Source organism: Megalopta genalis, chromosome 5 (assembly GCF_051020955.1).
Source record: "Megalopta genalis isolate 19385.01 chromosome 5, iyMegGena1_principal, whole genome shotgun sequence".
Taxonomy (NCBI): domain Eukaryota; kingdom Metazoa; phylum Arthropoda; class Insecta; order Hymenoptera; family Halictidae; genus Megalopta; species Megalopta genalis.
In genome coordinates this window covers 120358-140618 of record NC_135017.1, presented here as the reverse complement: position 1 = coordinate 140618, position 20261 = coordinate 120358, and the positions used below count along the sequence as shown (strand labels likewise).

General features: G+C 34.5%; 1 protein-coding gene across 1 annotated transcript; it reads right to left on the bottom strand.

Annotated features, from left to right (window-relative positions):
• Positions 1–1731: 1731 nt before the first annotated feature.
• Positions 1732–2415, bottom strand: LOC143259569 (uncharacterized). The gene is made up of 3 exons (XM_076522492.1): positions 2176–2415; positions 2017–2094; positions 1732–1924 (listed from the first exon to the last, which is right to left on the bottom strand). The coding sequence occupies exons 1-3, from the start codon at positions 2413–2415 to the stop codon at positions 1751–1753; spliced, it is 492 nt and encodes a 163-aa protein (XP_076378607.1). The 3' UTR covers positions 1732–1750.
• Positions 2416–20261: the final 17846 nt, after the last annotated feature.

Sequence of the window (20261 nt, the reverse complement as noted above, 5' to 3'; positions counted from 1 at the left end):
TCGTGATTTGTTCTCCAAGTGATACGGTCTAGGAGTGCAAAGCGCGCGATTATTATTTCTTATAGTTTTAGATTTTTTCTATTTCATTCTATTTCATTCTACTTCATTCTATTTTATTTTATTCAATTCTATTCTTTTTGATTCTACTTTTATATTCTACTCTATTCGGCATTATTCTACTGCATTTCATTGTAAACAATAGAAACAGATAAATTTAACAATTTCAAAAGCGTAGCGAAACGATGCCAAAGGTTGTGAATTCAATGAATTGGGAGGATGTGGTTTCTTCCCAATTGCTTAGATGTATGAAGGGGGGTGCATCGAAAAAACTGACCTTGACCACACCAAGATACAGCAAAAGAAAAATTATGAAGGAGAGGTAAGTGAGCATTTTGGAATCTCAATCCTAAGTAAACTATAGATTAATTTTTGTCCGAGGGTAAAGTTGTTTTCCTTTGCATAAATTATTATTTCGTATTATTTTATTTACCAATTCAACATCGCTAATCATACCATATCATACAATTTACCTTTTCCAATATGTTCATTCCATTCACTATGTTGAATTGTAGCTTCCTCAGTATCATCAACATTTCTTTCTTCTTCCAAGACCAATTCTCGTAAACGATCTGACGATGCAATTTTATTTATGTTTCTCCTTCTGGGCAATCCGATCTCTTCCTCATCGCTGCTATCCGAATTTGTGTGAATATCGTAACAGGTCTTTTTTTCACTGCCATATGACTCACTAAGAACTAACTCTCTCATTTGTCTTTTCATTATTGAAACAAAATAAAGCCAGAGATTTTAAGTTGTATCACTCGGCACTCGGCAAAGATTCCAACTGTTCATGCAGGTGTCACGGGATCGTATCAGGTCTTGAAGAAATGACGTATGCTTCTTTATACTCTTCATACTACTCTTTATAGTATGAAGAAGGTTATAAATTCAAATAATCGCGAAATTTAGAATTATTACATCAACAGTTCACAAAAGATCTTGTCTGAACGAAAGTAATTAAGTATTTCCGTAGAAAATACCAAAGTAACGCTTAGAACACGGAGCGAATAATGAAGATTTTTAATGACATGAACAAGGTGTGGCTTAGTTAGAATCGAACTGGTCAATGACTGCTTTATTCGGAGGTCCGCGCGTTTTTATACATGTAAGTGTTTATAAGAGCATATCCGGTGCGATTAGATTAGGCGTCGGAGACGTCGGAATGTCACCTTGCTTCACACAGGAACAGAAACATCAAAAGCGTACGCTTCCTACAGCGGCACAGGTGGCCTGAAGAACGAATGTGTCTCTCAGTAGCAGTACCAGACGAATCAGAATTTTATATATTTTATATTTTATAACATCTATTAGAATTATGACTTGGATTATTTCTTAAATGAATATGATATTAAATCTTTTCCTTAAAAGTTTTATTATTACTTTTATATGAAAGAAGGTATATGTACGAAATATCCCACGTGTGTACTTTTCATGCAATACCTCATTTGTATCGAAAATTTTGGGTTTTTACAAAAGTTCATTTCTTTAAAAAACTGAGGGTGATGGAACAATTCGGTTTTCGGATTCTTCTACAGGGAGTGAAGCTCTACAAGAATTTCATAGTGACCATAGGAACCCAGAAAAAAAATTTGATTTTGTCGGACAGTGTTATAGGAAATCAGGAAAAAAGTGATGGCGATGGAGTAATTCGTAAATAAGATAAACAGCAGATATGGTGAAAACGATCCTTTTAATAAAAATTTATTATATATTTAGAGCTCCCCCCTCCTCGTCCTCCTCGTCCTCCTCGTCCTCCTCGTCCTCCTCGTCCTCCTCGTCCTCCTCGTCCTCCTCTCCCTTTCCTTTTTTCCCCCCTCTTCTGGGGGCCATACATAGTCTTCTTCAGTAGCTTCTTCAGCTCTCTCTGCAACATATAAGTATATATTATTATTATTATTTGTCATTATACATAATATTATATTATATTATATGTAAAAGTATGTTTCATTTACTTACATTTGCTGCCACCAGATTTGGCAGGTTAGGCCTCGCCAGCCCTCTGGCCAGCTGCCCAAGGATATTCCTCCATTGTGACTGTAACATAACAGCAGAATTAGAAGTATATATATTATAAATATACATTCTGTTTCTTACACATATATTGCATATACTTACAGCCCTCCCGGACTCGTACGCGGCAGCGATTTCTCGCTGCCGCGCTAATATTGAGTCCAGCGACTCGTTCGCGGCGGAGGTGTCCGTCGCTGCTGAGGTCGCCGTTGATGCTGCGGCGGTGTTCGCCGCTGCTGAGGTCGCCGTTGATGCTGCGGCGGTGTTCGCCGCTGCTGATCCGGCGGATGCGTTTGCTTCTTCTAACTGCATTTCCTGCATTTTTTGTTCGACTTCTCGTTCCATATTTCTGCAAAAAAAATAATATTATTAAAATAAATTGCTACACGATTACTAGAACAAATTTCCACAATACTAAATTTTATCGCGTTATAAATTCGAAATAAAATCAATTGAATCGTTTGCATACCAGATGGTTCTAAAAAAACAGGATCGAAAAACGCCAAAGAGCGCGATCGCGCTCCTTCGATTACATAACTAATATTTTAACTTATATTCAACGAAAAATATACTACATGTATATGCCCTGGCTTTTCTCAACCCAAAATCTGAAGAGCGCGAAAGTGGCTCGTGGTACGCAAACGTTTGAAAACTTTGAAATTCTAATGCCACATACATAGTTTATATATTAGTATGTACTTACTATGTATGTACTTATTTCTTGGTTCCTTACTCCTCCAAGAGTTCAACGTTGAATGAAACTGCGACCCTTCGCAGTTCGAAGTTAGGCCCAGTGTCGGTCTCGGAGCCGTGTTTGTGGTGGGGGGATTTTCAAAATGGGACTACATGATGCGCCAATAGTTCAAATAGTATCATTGGTTGTCTGCCAATGGTTCAAATAGTATCATTGGTTGTCTGCCAATGGCAATGTCCAATGGTAGCATCGCAAGCATACCCCGGTCCAAATCATGATCCCACACAACGGTTGCTTTCCCTATTTCGAATTTCCCGCTACCGCTGTTTGCAGTTCGAAAATGATTTGTTTACACTTTCGTAGACGATAAAGCTACATGTATTAGTAGTATCGTAACGTGACTCCCATTCAGCTGTTCTCTGCGTTTTAACGTCGCGTTCAGTCGTGATTTGTTCTCCAAGTGATACGGTCTAGGAGTGAAAAGCGCGCGATTTTTATTTCTTATAGTTTTAGATTTTTTCTATTTCATTCTATTTCATTCTACTTCATTCTATTTTATTTTATTCAATTCTACTCTTTTTGACTCTACTTTTATATTCTACTCTATTCGTCATTATTCTACTGCATTTCATTGTAAACAATAGAAACAGATAAATTTAACAATTTCAAAAGTGTAGCGAAACGATGCCAAAGGTTGTGAATTCAATGAATTGGGAGGATGTGGTTTCTTCCCAATTGCTTAGACGTATGAAGGGGGGTGCATCGAAAAAACTGACCTTGACCACACCAAGATACAGCAAAAGAAAAATTATGAAGGAGAGGTAAGTGAGCATTTTGTTTCTTTACTACGATTTCGGTAATATGTTTCGATATGGTAAGAGCAAAAGTTCTCATTACTGCTGGAAATACATTTTTTCGCTTTCTCGCTTTTGTACTTCCATTTCTCGGATTTTTTTGATATTGACATATGCTGTAGTCCATACTCAATCATTAGAATGAAGTTGCAAAACAAAATCAACGGGTCGAAGCAGCTGATTTTAGTGTCATTTATACGTCATTTATATTTCACGTAAATTTCTGTAGCATCGTAAACACTGACATCGAGATATCCCTTCCTTTTTTTGGGATCTTCGTCACGTACAAATGCTTTCCCGGTTGTATGGACGGTTGTTCGTATTGTTTGACGAACAGATGGGGTCGAAAGGAAATTTTAGGATTATTTTCGTAAAGAAAGCTGATTGCCTTCGTGTGTCCCTAAAGAAAGAAATTAGGAGGCCGAGGATCTGGAACTCGTTGCTTTTACGAGCGGTCCTTGAGACCCGGCCGCGTACGGCACGCAGATGGGAAGGTTACAATTTCCGCGTCCTACAATTCATTCCCTCCCACGGTGAGGGCCCACTGCAGATATTATTTCAATACGTATTCTGCATTTGTTTGCAACAAACGTTGTCTCTTCAATCTTCTGCAAAGAGCGTAGCCGATTCAAGATGGCCAAAATTGTTCTTACAGGTTTTTCAAATGAGTACTATACCGTTCGATCTAAATAGATTGATATTATTAATTAAATAATGTGAGCCAGTCACTGTGCCGTTGCAACCATTTCGAATCATAACCTGGAGTAAGCCGTTCAATCTTTCCATTTTAATTGAACACTTGCAAATGATAACGATGACAATACAAGTAGCAACGATTTGTTGCATAGCAATACGGTCCACCGGTCATCAAAAACCTAGCTGCGCAAAATTTCAACCCGGTTGCAAGCTGTGGTTATCTCTGACTATCACGAAGTAAAATAATATTAATGCGCCATTGGAGTTCAGTAATGATGTAGCACAAATCTAAGCTCAATCAAAATTTATTGTACGTATCTATTATTTAAAAAACATAATATTATATATTAGAGCTTAGACTTATTTCAGATGAATTTTATGTTGATTACTAATGTGGGATTAATTTATAATAGAGTTGAATATAATTTTTATTTTGATTTCGGTTCGAGAGATATGAAATTATCTAATTGAATAATTGAATTTGATTTCTAATATACAGTTACGGGGTGATTTTCTTAGAAATAAATAATTGGGTTATATAGTTAATTAGTACTATGATTGTAATAATATAATTTATTTTATTTAGGTTTATTTGATTGAATTATATTGAACTGTTAATTACGAATTAATTTGCTTTGTTGGAGTGAGAATATATATGTTATTTTAATTGCGGCTAAAAAATTGGCTGCAAAATATTTTTCATGCATACAATTTATGAATTCATCTAAAAATTTAAATAGTTTTTATACGAGTGAAAAGTAGAGATTAATATTTAATATTACATGAAAGTTTGAATAAGAAATTTAAATTAAATAATGGTAAATTCAGTGCGCCAGCACCAACGGTTGAACTGCTGTTGTTCGTCAATTTTAAGAATTTTTAGGGGCTGCAGTTATCTCGATGGTAAATTTTAATAATTATCTGGGTTGAATAAATTTATGTGAACCGTACAAATTGCCCGTCACTTTCATTATAAATGGAATAAGTCGTAACGTTGTAAAAGTATGGGACAATGTTTTCATTAAAATTTTAGTTTAACAATAAGTGTTTCATTTACATTGAAAGGATTCTGAATGAGGAAAATTATATTATTTGCACAAATTATAAATATTATTGATTTCTTAATTTAATACATTTGAAAAAGGGAATTACATGATTTTAAAATGTGTGTGCGTGTGTTGTAGAAGAAGAAAGTAATATTAGTATAAGTAAAAGTGATTTTTTCGTACTTTTTGTATCAGGGTTAATTAAAATAAAGTTAGTGTTTTTAATTATCTCGAAAGTAAAAGAGTTAATTTAATATTTCTGTTATGTATCATAATAGTTATTAATAATGAATTGATGAGTTTATGTTGGAAGAAAATCCTAACTTTGGCATCGTTAGTTGTTACATTTTTTATTGGAATCTTTTTTTTTTCTTTTCTTTTTTACGGACATTATTATTTCATACTTTTAAATATATTTATTCATTTATCCTACATCAAATTGAATTGGTTAGTTTAGGGTATTCAATAATAATTGAAATAAATAATGGTTCATTGTCGTATAAAGTATTAAAGTCGTGTAAAGAATTAAGTTTAGATTTATGATAATTGAAGATTTAAATTTTTATTAATATTAATCAGTAAAATTAAATGATTTGTATTTCATAACAATTTTATTACTTTGTTGTAATATAATTTAACTTAACTGGATAAATTTATTTTAATACTAATTTAAAATTAGAATATTTAAATTTTCAGTAGTTTTAATCAATAAAATTAAATATTTTGTATTATGATAATTAGACCGCATTTCCAATATTTTCACGTGGCCCGCGGGTGGTCTGGTCTGCCGATAGGACCCACGGTGGACAGTCGCATGAATTTGGGAAAACCGTAATTCGTTTTTTATGGCCATAAATCCGGTCGACGGACTAACGATGCATACTGTCAATGTCGTACTAAGAGAAAGAAACAGTTGTGCGTTTGTCGTAAATTATGTTGAGTGCGAGCGGCGATTGGGTCGCGCCTTCGACTGACGATGTACACACGACCAGGCACTCGAGGCCCCAATAGTATTTGGTTTCCTGGATCGCAGACAAAATATATATATATTGCCGGGTAAGTGGCCGAGGACTGTCGCGTGGTTTTCCACAGATCAGTCAAATCCTCCACCTTGTATACTTTCTACCACCTTACTTTAAATTCTCCAATTTTATAGATTTATTCCTGCAAAATTGATACAGTATAAAAACTTTATTTCGTACATTTTTCGAAATTTTAGATTCTCTCGTTGAGAATGGAAGGATTTTAGGATGAATATCTTATTTAACCTTAGGTTGCACTTTTTAAATTGCCTCCTATCTTTACGCAATTCATTCTTGAAAATCGCGTAAAATATTCGAATGAAATTCAAAGCAGCTGGTACATTTTATCTTCACGTTCGTTAAGCGTAATGCATAATTGGAAACCTATATTCTTATTAACGGATTTTTATTCTACGCAAATGAAGAATAAACTTTTGTATGAAATATTTTCTAATCAGATTTTATCTTACGAGGGTTTTAATAAAATAAATAATTTGTAACATCTCTATTTAGATTTTTGGATTCAAGGTTTTTAAGGAAAATGGAACTTGTATTATTTTACTGTGCTTAAAACAATTCGCTAAAAAAATATTAACATTGTAGAGTATAATGAAGAAAATACAATTTATAGTTCACCAGCAAAAAGATCTCTTTCGCTTGAAATACCATAATGTAGACTGAAATATTTTACTATTTTCACGCAACACACTCTATCCACATTTTTTATTTACTTGAAAATTTACAAATTTTTAGAATAAAGAATCATTGTTACTGACAGGGAAGACCAGCCTTTGTTGATTACATCAAAGAGCTTATCTTCTGCATGAGTAATTAAAATAATGTGTCCTTGTAGCTCATGGCGATATTTTGTTATCTGACACTGCCTAATCGATCTCCAACGCAACGGTTCGCTGAAATCTCTCGCCTACCGTCACCTATCAACCTAACTGAAACCAGCACATAACCCCTGAAACGCTTCCGTTCACAGGATGTGACACCGGTTACCCTTCCATTACGAACAGAGCGTAAGTCGATACGTATTCGTCAATATTTAAACGTACGATACAGAAATGAACGGTCGAAAAGTTCGAATCGAAACGAGTCTCTTGTATTTCTACATGGTGTCTTGTTTAAGTGAATACAGCAGGATATCTCCGTAGGAATTATAGTTATTAAAAAAATGTTTCTACATTACAGTAAAGTAAAATGTTTCTGTGTAGTAGTACACGAGATCTAAATGTCAATCTAATTTCCGTAAATGGAAGGCCATATTTTTTTCTTCAGAAAGCAAAAAGGTGCTATATGATATTATTCTGAATTCGATAAAGGTCAATGGTTAGCTTATGTTTATGTCCTGCATTGGTCGATGGGCAACATCCAGCAGCCACTACTTTTCAGCATCGGTTACGTTTGTATCAAGTTACTGCAATTATGATATAAACAGAGATTGAGAATTATTGCTAATGCCATAAATTATCAATTGTAATTTTCACTTACCAGTTGAATAATTTTGTATCTTTCTACGTGTCCATCGTTTTAAAAGGTGTCCCAATATTTTCGTTACCAACTGTATACAGTAACGGACATACATATATATTTTAACATTTTCAACCAATAAGTGTGAGAAATCTGCAGTTTTTGAAATCTTTTGACGCTTGTAATTTGACTTTGCATTAACCGATTTCGATGAAATTTTCAGCATGCATATAAATTACCAATATCTACAAAGGAAGAATTTGAACGATCACGAATCTTGAATGACCTTGGAGACCTAACATTCAGTAATAAATCCACTTTAAAAAAATACGTTTATGAATGTCATTATTATTATAATGTATGCTTAGATTAAAAAGTTTATTCAATCATTTCTTCAATTTTTTATTCAATTCATTTTCTATGAAATAGTCTTTATATAATTTCAGCAATTTTATAACAAAAATTGTATAAAAATTCATTCCAACGAATTCCCCAGTATTGTTGGAAACTCGTGAAACAAAATTTACAAGCACCCTAAATTCGAGAAAGAATTGCGACATTTGAGAACAGAACTATTTTTATATTTCTGATAAAAAAAAAATGGTTCTTTTGCCTTCGGCTGTAGCTATACCAACTGCCGTTATTTTCTGTTGCGGTAGAATAGTAACAGACTCCCACAGAAGGAAACGAGCAACAGATGTTTGAAGCAACGACCGTGCTCAAAAATCTCTACGTGAAATTATTCTCTATTCACCGTGCTTTTAATACAGTTTTCGAATTGAATAAGGAAAACCCGAATAGCTGAATTCGTGTTTCGAACCCTGGACGGTCAAGATTTACTGACAACGGTCTGTAAGCCGCATAACCACTGCGACGGTTATAAGTTAAGTAAAATTTTCTAGTACATTTTCGATTAGAATTCTACTTGTTTCTAGTAATGGAAAATAACCAAAACGGCCCTTTGATTTGTTTACAATTGCCACTATAATGGATGAACTTCTGGAAAAAGTATCTTCTTTATATAAAATACAGACATAGACTTAGGATCCGTAATACAGAACTTGAATTCAGAGCTATCTAACCCACCGACGGCAATCTGCATTTTTAAGTACCTAGGCGAAATGATCATCTTTGAAAATTTTCAAAGCGGGAGGGTCGAGCTATCTGGATTCCCCACCTAGAAAACTCAATCATCAATTGCACATTAAAGTGAAAACTTCAAGAAGTATACCAGAATTTTTTTATTCTAAGAATTCTCAGAATTCAAAAATTAAACACGGGCTTGAAAGAACCACGTTGTCAGTCGCGTTAGTAAAAATGTACCTTGCCGGCGGTGGGTTAACATTCTTTGCATGTGAGAATTGTTAGCGTGGATCGATCGCTTCGATCGCTCGAAAAATAACCTAACCAAGACCAGCGATACTTACTAAGAAATTTAAAAAATGGTACCTTATAGATATTAAAGCCAGTGCTGTTCCTATGTTATCGACTGCTCGACCGGAGATAACAGGCGACGCGTCGGGATGAGCGAAATTACCTCAGCGAAGATACATATATTAGAGACGTCTGTATATGTTGGTTTCAATATGTAACACTAGAATTTTTTTTATATATCTTGGGCCTGGTAATTTCCCAAAACTAATATGTTATATTAGGGATTCTCTGTCAGCCTCCAAATTTCGTCTTGATCAACGGCAGGTCACTATTGGAAGTAGGGCCTCATTTTATTAAAATTTTGGTTTCTATATATCTATATTCAACAAAGAGTCCTGACCCGTCAATTAATTAAATAAATACATAGATACATTCAGCAAAGGGAGGACATAACCTTGAATGACCATGGGAAGTTAACAAATAGTAAAATCCGACTACATCTTAAATGAAATACGTTACGACTGATTGTGAAAGCAAAGACTATTCACATTTTGAGAATCACCTGTAAAATAAAAATAGGAAATGTATTGAATGTATTGATGCTTGATATGGACTATGTAACCTAATCATAACAATCGAAAGATATCAGGAGATGCTAGTTTTCCTTTTAGAAGGCTAAGGTCTGTCGTTGCTACGGTGTCATAACAAGTAGCACTTCGAGGATTTGTGGTCAACGATTTTGTGACATGGTATACAATGTATGTTTGGATTAAGAAGTTTATTCAATCATTTTCTATGAAATAGTCTTTATATAATTTCAACAATTTTACAATTGAAATTGTATAAATTCATTTCAACGAATTCCTCAGTATCATTGTAACCTCGTGAAACAAAATTTCCAAGCTCGCTAAATTCGCGAAAGAATTGCGACATTCAGGAACGGGCCTATTTTTATATTTTTGAAAAGTAAAAAATATTTTTGCCATTGCTGTAACTATACCAACTGCGTGTACTGTTGCGGTAGAATCGTAACAGACTGGAACAGAAGGCCATAAGCTTGGGTTTTACTCTCACAGACGGAATGTTAAGCACAGCTGTTAGAAGCAACGACCATGCTCAAAATTTCTGTGGAAAAATTCGAACGAAGTGTCGGAGGAGATCTGAAAAGAGGCCGGCCCGGCCGTCGGCGGCGCCGGCTCTGGGATTCGAACCCGTAAACGATCAGAATACTGACTATGACGCTTTCCTCACGCGGCTACTTCGACACTTGCGAATTGTTATGTCGAATTTTCTTATTCATTTACGATTGGAAATATTCTTGTTTTTGGAAATGGAAAATAACCTAATTGACCCCTTGATCCCTAATTTACAGAAAGAGTGACATATTTCATTTGGAATAAAGCAGAGCTGCACAACATCGGGCAAACCTAGTAGTTATCTGGTGTAATACCGCTTTACTTACCGCTGACCGCTCCTCGCTCATTCACTCATTCATTTATCCGTTTATCATTCGCTCATTCGCTTCACTCATTCATTCGCAGGCCGCTTCTCATTCATTCGCTCACGTTTGTCATACTCCCACCTGATCGCTTCAAGTGATTTAACTGGTTACTAGGCCGCCAATCACCAATTGTAAAGTATGAGTACGGAACGAGTTTTATAAGTAGCTTTTCGATTTTATTTATTTATGACAAAAGTGAGTAGATAAAACAGATGACGGTAAAAAGATGTAAAGAACTTGAAAATACTGTTGCATTATTTTCAACTCCATAAACTGGTTAAGAAAAAAAGAAATGTCTATGTAACTTCTATATCTTGTAAGATAATTTTTATTTTATAGGATGATCCATAGTCTAGTCATAAAATTTCCATATACCGGGTGTACATGCTATTATCGTTCCGCGATTTCCTTGTAAACGGTAAATATTAGATAAAAGATAACAGGAAGGAAAAGACGTCCCATTTTTTTATAAAGAACATAATGTCCTATGGTAATTTTTTGTGTATTTACAAAATTCTTTTTTAGGAATGAGAATAACCTTCAACGTTTTCAATAGAATGCTATTGTATACATACGATTTGATGTCAAATAAAAGTGAGTCTCAAGACTAATTCATTCAGGTGCTATATACAATGACCTTCAAGGTCGTACAGGGTCAAAAATGAAAGATGTGTTTTGAACATTTCCTGTCAATAGGTTAAATTGAATTCGATAATGATGTGATTCAGTTCTGGAGTATTTATTTCTCTTTTCGTTATTTCTGACGAGGTATTCCTTTTTGATAAAAATGTAACTTACTATGCCCAGGATCATTTATAATTTTATTTATCGATTTGGTTCTACATATTTTTTTAATGTATTGCTGTAGACACGTTAGTGTTCCCATAGACGTTCATGAAATCTGTGCAAACTTAAGTTAATTCTCAAAAACTAGTCAAGTAATAATTTTTATACTCTGGGTCCAAATGGACTCGCGATAATCGTATACAACAGGGTGATCCTCACCGATTTCAATGACATTGAAATATATTGTCAAGGCCATCATTCTGAACATCTTCTTTCTATTATACTTGTACCGTCGCACCATTCGCTTTTAGTTTTCGAGATATCGTGAAATACTGTTGCTACTAATTTCGCTTATACGTGCATGTCGTGTCAATTTGTGTGCGTAACTCAGTCACCGCCTTGTCGGATACTGCACTCCTTTTCCGTAAAAGCTACGCTAACAAAAATCTATTTTTCTACATGAAACCTGGGAAGTAAAAAACTGTTTGCGCGTTTCAATTATCTACTAAGTGGAAACTTGCACAAGAATGATAATTACCTACATTTAATTAGAATTGATTGTTTGTGATTAGATTCTAATATCTCGAAAACTAAAATCGAGCGGTCCAAAATGGAAAAGGAAAAAGTTGTTGAGAATATCACCCTTTATAACATATGTCAGAGCCATTGAAATCAGAGACGGTGTAGGCTTTTGACAACTTCACCAATAATTCTTCATATGTACAATAAATTGTTTCCAATTGTCTCTCAGCTTGTAAAAAAACGTGGACAATTTGGGAAGTGGAGATACGATCATTTCAGTCTTGCGCCTCGTTTTTATAGTTGTTGACAATCGGTAACTATACCCAAATTGTTCATTTTTGTTTACAAACTGAAGAACAATTGGACGAAATTTACTGCACTACACTCGGATTCAGGCGTCGTTTATAATGATTTGATTTCTTTTTACAGTTATTATACGTACATACATTTTTTGGAATAAAATAAATAAAAAAAAATGCCTCAAAAGTGAGAAACGTCAAGAGGAGATTTACGCAATTTATAATAAATTATAATTCTATGTATAAAATTACATACTTCAAAAATAATGTTTTCATTATTGTATCTAATGATTTTCGCGAATAATGTACTCACTGTGTTATTAAAATATATGAATTACAATCATTAATATATATCATTATCAATCAAATGTAACAAATGTCATTATAACTATTGTGTACACCTTATTCAAAAAATCTTTCCCGTATCAAATTGAAACAAATAATAATAGATAAATGAAATTATATATGAGGAGAAAATTAATAGAAAAATTGTATATGTATAGGTGCAGGGTTCTGAGAATTTCTTTGTTCGATCCTGGGTTAGAGTGAGGCAGGTCGAGTCTCTCTCTCTCTCTCCCTCTCTCTCTCTCTCTCTCTCTCTCTCTCTGCCTAAAAATTGTTTACACGTTCAACAATGGTAGATACTGCCTCCAGCTATACAGGACGGGGCATTTTAAACGAGACACCTGAATAACTCACTTGTTTTTCACAATAGAAAAAAAAGTGTCAAACAAAAGTTGTTTGATTTCGAGGGGTACTTAATATGATGTCAATCATTCTTTTATAAATGAAGGCATATAAACTTGTTTCTTTAAATGGGATGATCCAATTTTTTATTCATATTCTGATAAAGCCTTTCAAGACGAATACAATAATCTACAAATGAAGGTCAGAATGTGAATAAGAAATTAGATCATTCCATTTAAAGAAACAAGTTCGACCTTTATATGTTCTCTATGTCTTCATCTGTAAATTGTTCAATATTAGTCTGACACATTTTTTTCTATTGGCAAAAACAAGCGAGTTATTCAGGTGTTTCGTTTCAGATGCCTCACCCTGTATGTGCTCTAAATTTGGGGCTAAATTTGTGCATTAAAAAGGCAAGGGAAGCCTTTCTAATATCGTTATTGTAACAAGGTAGATATTTAAATAATAAAAAACACTTTTCCCTATTCGATTTAAAATGATTCGAACAACGCTTCTTTTTTCTCAGATCCTTAAATGAGAATGATCGACAATTTTTTTTGCTTCAACGAGTATGCATTCTCATTGAATCATACAAATTTATACAAGTCAAAAAATTTATTTTTACGTATTTCAATCTCACTGGGGAAGAAATACCGTTGTAAAGCGTAGACCCGCAGTAATAGGTACATTTACCCTATACGATAAATGCATTAGCCTTTAAGAAAGAAACAATAAAGATAAATGGCTCACCTCCGCTAAAGGCGTCATTATTGTCGGACTGCAGCGTGGCACTGGTGTCGGATAAGGGTGACGGAGTTGGTGGCCTTAAGTCCGTCGGCGGTTCCAATCTCAGTAAATCATTTCCGCCATCTGCACTAGCCCCGTTTCCTTTCCCGACCTGTACAATGGTCACATTCAGAGGTCCCCGATTACCTGCCGTAAAACAGAGAAACAGCAATGAGAACCGTGACAGCGAAAATACATCGACGAAAGTCACCGCCACTGATCCCGCTAATTCGCGGACACCCTCCAGATCAGGCAGAGTGAAAAATCACTCGATAAAAACGAGTTTTCCAATCTTTCGGAAACTGGCGACGTAAAACGGTAGCTTCCCGGCGAAGGTTCAATATTTGACACGTTGAAAAATATAGTAAAATTAAACCTTCGCGGGCGAGGATTTTTCAAAATCCAAAGGATATTCGATAGGGATTTACAATAAGGAAGCAGTGTGAAATAATCGTGACCTCGAGATACGTAGTCAAGGTCACGTTCAAGATGTCCAATGACGTTCGGGATACTTTAGCCGTCTCCTATTTAACATTAAAAAGTGATCAATAAAAGAATTTGATACCTATTTATAATAGAACGACTTATACGAATGACCTTACCCTTATCATATGTTTCCAAGGTCACCTTCCAGAGTGACCTACAGGATGCTTTAGTACTCACTTGGTTTTGTTAAGAAATAACATTCCATTTTGCAAATATTTACAATACATTTTACACGATAAAGCTACTAATAATGAAATGTATTAATTGTACATATTCAGTGTGTAAAAAGTATTCGTACCATGAATTTCAAATTTTTGACAAATTTTCGACATTTGAACTCACATAATTTCATAAATAAAAGTCGTACCATAATCAATTTGGACTTATATTGAAAACTTGAAGCCTCTACCTTCGAAATTCATCACTCAGTTCTTCCTGCCAACTCATAGCATGCGATAAACTGAAGAGTTTACTGGAAAATGTTACAGATTGAAATGTCCTCAGAACCATTAGAAATTCTTTTTCACGAATAAATCGTCCACGGATTTGAAGATTGAAGCTTCCTGTTTATAATAACCTCACAAAACTTGGTGTACGACTTTCTTTAGACGTTCTATAAACAGAAACGTGGAACAAGTTCGATCGTGTAGAACCTTCTTGAACCATGTGTTAATTAAAGGTGTACCGTGTTTAACAGTAAAAAATTGCAAAGAGGAGACTTCGATCTTAAAATCTATGTTAGGATCAGACACGATGAAAATTTACCAATTGTGAGGAATACCAGAGACTCGTTAATTAGTCGTATGGAAGTTGCTGGATATCATACAGAGTATTTGTAAAAATCAAATTAAATTCATTGATCCGTTCTATTAGAGTTCTTTCCCTATTTCCATCAATTGCGGAGTGATCGTGAATTTTTTTCATTTTTTATACTCACGGTCACGCGGAAGTCATAGTATTATAGATGGCTCGACATATCTCTAAGAGAATCCAACCACTTTTTGGAAAAGGAATCGTATTGCTGTGGTTTCTCAAAATGTTATTGTATTGAACAAATTACAGCAACGTCTATATATATATAAAATATTTTACATAAATTTAAAATATATATTTCCATTTTCAAGCAAAAAACAAAAATACTGTAAGCGGATGATCTCATCCGCATCACCGAATTAGAGCGACCACTTACAGGTGAGAGCGGCCTTAAAAAATAACAAAGACTGTAGCTTACAAAAAGTATTATAAATAAAGAAAATAAATCTTATGTTATTTTTTCCTCAGCTTCCCACATAAATAACAAAAATTCTTATATTTGGAGTATCCCTCGCGATGCAAACGACTACACCTCACACATTTAAGCCAGTCATCGATTTTTGTCGTTTTCCCCTCTGCATTTCACGCATTCATTTTGGTTTCATTCTTCTAATGACGTATCACTTTCTTGTAAAACTGAATTATCGCTACACGAGTCGAATGATTGTTCCAATTGTTTTCTACGTTTCTTTACATTCTTCCCCCTTGTAATTGAAACATTCCTATGTTTTGTTATAGTTCCCTTGTTCTTCTTTGTCTTAATGTTCTCTGAACTATTTATAATGTTTGCAAGTTGCCTACCGTGATTTCTTACCATGACCAGTTGCACTTGTTTGTGGAAATACGGGTATTGTCTTACTAGGTCAAACGGAATTCTTGGGAAAGTAAGCTATTTCCAACTTGAAGACAAAGCAAATTCGCTTCGAAGAAAACCGAATAGAAGAAGAATAAAAATTCCATTGTAGGAGGAATAATTAATGTGGTCGACTTCTCCCAAATTAGTATGGTCGGCCTATACCAAAATTACGGGAGATCAACCGCATTTTTAATGTAAAGCAGAAATGTATAATATATATGCGTATACTATTGAGGTTATACAGTAGTTTTATGCATAATATATCCCTTAAAATTAAAATAGTGTAAATAAACTTACCTACTTGTCAATTACTGCTAAGAATATACGTATATTAATGAAAGAACGTTCAAATCCGCTTAAAGCTTTAAACGCAATTTGCAAGATTAGGATACAGTATCGCAACAATTGTAATACATGATCAACAATCAATTTATTAAATTGTTTTCCAATTTCTAGCACAACGCCATATAGCGTCGTCGTTTCGAAATATTTACACTGGCCGGACTCTACCGAATTCTCCCAGACTTAACCTAAAGAAAAACTCCGACGATCTTCAAATCTGGGAAAATATGACCTTGAGAAAAATTTATATATTATTCCAGTATATTTGTTTCTACGAGAAAAATAATATTTTCCTCTGATTTCGGCCATTTTGATCGAGAAGTGATTTACAGTTTGATCTCAGCCAGGAAGCCGAGGAAGCGATTTACACTTCGATCTCTGCCATGAGGCCGAGATACGATTTACAGTTTGATCTCAGCCATGAGGCCGAGGAGCGATTTATACTTTGATCTCAACCATTTAAGGATTGAGTAAATCTTTGCATTCATGCTGAGTGTCGTGTTTTCTAAATTTCTTCTAAACTAGTTGTGGGGTGCTACTGCCTGCGCTCTTCGTCCGTCCTTCCCACAGCCCCGCGCCAAAGGCAGAACCCGCTAGAAAAACCTTACCGATAAGTCCTTTAGCTGGGCTTGGTCGAAACAATTCCTTTTCTTTTCCTCTATACTCCACGATCACTCTCACTCTACATGTAGATAGAGAACAACGCTTAATAACCCCCACACAATAATTTTTCGTAATAAATGCCTTAGTATATTTATGAAGAGAATGACAAGTGGATAAAACATAGTTGACCTTCACATGTCCTCGACACGATCACCTGAAAAAATCTTGTTAATATCAGATTACGTGCCTCCTAAAATCATTTAAATTTCGTTCGCAACATTTTTTAGCATTATCGACGGTTTCGAAGTTATTTGACTGTATCGCGATTTAAATGGATCACCCTATATACGATATGTACAAAGTAGTTTAACACTAAACCAACGGACCTGTAATGACGACTAGCGTGCATTGACTCATAAGAGTGAAAAAATAGAGTTCATTTGGATTTCGTAAAGTTTTAATTATCAGACTTGTTTCAATAATATAATTTGTTCAATCATTTCCCACGAAGAAGTGTCCAAAGTTCGTAGTATCGTAAAATAAAAAATCGGTCATTTTGACCGTGGTAGGTTTAGTTAAGCAGTTGTTTCAGTTCATAACTCCGCTATTAATGCATTTACAAACAAATGTCAAAGGAGGAAAATAGATGCGCATGTGCAGTTAACAATTGCATCACTTCTTCAGTTGGAAATGCATATTTTTTATTATACAGATCAATTTCTCTGTCTTTATTAAAGAAGATGCTCAAACGCTTCACCATTATATTATGAACGTTTCGAATAACGTTTTTCTATTGTTTTCATAACTTCATTTAAATTATCTGCCGTTATTGCTTGTTGGTAGCGGAACAAAATTTCAACTAAAGCTTTTGATATTTTTTTATATAGTTTTTCAATGTTTTAGCCGATAAACTGTTCCGTTCTTCAATAATTCTTTGACTATAATTCTCAAAAACTCAAAGTTTATAGTATTTCCATTTTATACGACAATGTGCATTTTATGCATATGAAATTGAGTTTTGTGGTTTAAATCTAAATTTTATTAATATAAAAATTATCTTAGGCCGTAATATAACAATGTTAGTGGTGCCTCAGAGTCACCACTGGAATACGAAGGGCTAATAGATAATATGATATAATAATATTTAATAATATTTATATTTAAAATTATATAATATAATAATTCTGTTTTTTATTTTCTTATTTTGTTTTATTATTTCGAGTTTATAATTATTCACGTCACCGTGATCTCATTTAATTGAAACACCCCATAGATTTGTGTATTTCTTTTTTAGAAAAAATAGGAAATAGAAATACAATAAATTCTCCTTAATTTACGCTTAGATTGTACACAAAAATGAATAATTTGGGAAGAGGAGATACGTTTATTCTTATAATACGAGTATGATATAAGATATCATTTAACTGAAACACCCTATACATTTGTGTATTTCTATATTAGAAATAACAGAAAATAGAAAATAAATTCAGATTTTACACAAAAATGGACAATTTGGAAAGAGGAAGATACAATTATTCAAGCCTTGCGGTTCGTTTTCATAATTATTGACAATCGGTTACTATAAAAACGAGCCGCAAGGCTCGAATAATCCTATCTCCTCTTCCAAATTGGTCCATTTTTTTGCACAATCCGAGTGTCAGTTAGAGAGAATTTATTGTACCGAGACGTCTGAACTAAACAAATTTTGTGGATTCATAAAGTGGGAACTATTTTCTAAAATGTAGCGTACAGGTTTTCGAAAATTTTAATAATTGTAGAAATGATCGCCGTTGCAAGCCGTTCGCAAATACACTGAACGATATGGTCGAGAATCCTACGGGGCAACGGTAAAATGTCGAATATCACGCCGAGTGTTTCACATGATGCGCCAGACGGACGGATGCGCGCGAGCAGTGTGAGATCGCAAACACGTTGAAGTGAGACAGGTTAGGTTTCTCGTTCGTGGGGACACTCACCCATAGAACCCGCTGGATTCGTTCTGTCTCTCTCGATCAAAGCTCTCAGGCGCCTGACCGTTCTTGAAATCTTGGTGCCTAGTGTGTCCAATGGTGTCAGGGATTCTGCTCGGAATCTGCTTCAAGTGGCGGAGAGGAGACTTCACAAACGGGATTGGACGATTCTAATGGATTGCCGATGGAAATCCATTGGCATCATCCAATCCCATTTGTGATGGGTAATTCTCCCACTCCTACTTTCCTGGAAGAAAGTCGTAAAACGGTCAGGCATCTGAGAGCTTTGATCCCGATCATCTCTCGTTCTATTTCTAAAGCAACTGCGCGGAACTAGATGCGCGTTAAGATAACTAATGCTATCCCAAGCTTCTTGTATTTAATAGGTTAGGTTGACTCATCCATAATTAAAAAAAATTGCCATACATTTATTTTTATATTCCTGGCGTATAAAAAAGAGAAAAATTCAATGGACACGTTTGTACCAATACATGATCAGTAAAAAGGCCAGTAAAAAAAGATCAGTAAAAATTTCACTGTTCCAGTGCTTAGCCATCATTTTTATATCCTGTTAGATCAATCACTTCAAATAATTGTAATTTCAAAACAATTATTATTTATTGTTGAAATCCTTAAGGAAATAAGAAGATCGTGCTATGTAAACAAACTATAGAAGTTAATGAAACGACAATAGATTAATGGTTTAGAGAGAAGAATAAATGGCTTGGCAACTGTTTATATAACAACAAAAAATAATTTTTTAAATATACAGTAATATTTATTTTTCAGTTCATGTCCTCCAGGATCACAAAGTTTTCCCAGGGGCGCATACAACAAGAGGCTAATATTAAATAAAATGTAAAATCAAATATGTATCTGATTGTGTACAATGAGATAAAATATAGGTTAAAACAGATACCGTGAAATAGACCGAAAGAAAATTAATAATTAATAGATAGAAAAAAAAACTAAATAAGGCCACCCAAATATCTCCTCCAATTATGGGAGCACGAAAACTATTTCTAATGCTATTTGAATAGTTTGAAGAAATCATTATGTTGCAAAAATATTCTTTTTCAAGGTCATTTTTTTTAAGTTTTCAAGGTTAAATATCTCCTCCATAATTGGTGGAAATATTTAGATGGACCACTCTGCATATACATAAAATATATGCATAATCAACTATTACTTAATACTGCGATTTTAATCTGGGTTCTTTCTGTTTTAGATATTAACTTTTTTATTTTATTTTTAATTCTCCGTCACGCTCGCTTGCCCTGACTCCCGCACGCTGCGTTCGCCCACCTCACCCCCTGTTTCCCTCGACCTTCACGAGTGCGATCGCGAAGCAGAAAAGGGCAGCGAATTGCTTCGCTAC

Coding starts and splice junctions, on each gene's coding strand:
- LOC143259569 (XM_076522492.1), bottom strand. CDS start 2,415: ATGGAACGAGAAGTCGAACAAAAAATGCAGGAAATGCAGTTAGAAGAA. Junction 2,095..2,175: donor CGTACGAGTCCGGGAGGGCT/GTAAGTATATGC, acceptor GTTATGTTACAG/TCACAATGGAGGAATATCCT. Junction 1,925..2,016: donor CAAATCTGGTGGCAGCAAAT/GTAAGTAAATGA, acceptor TATATGTTGCAG/AGAGAGCTGAAGAAGCTACT.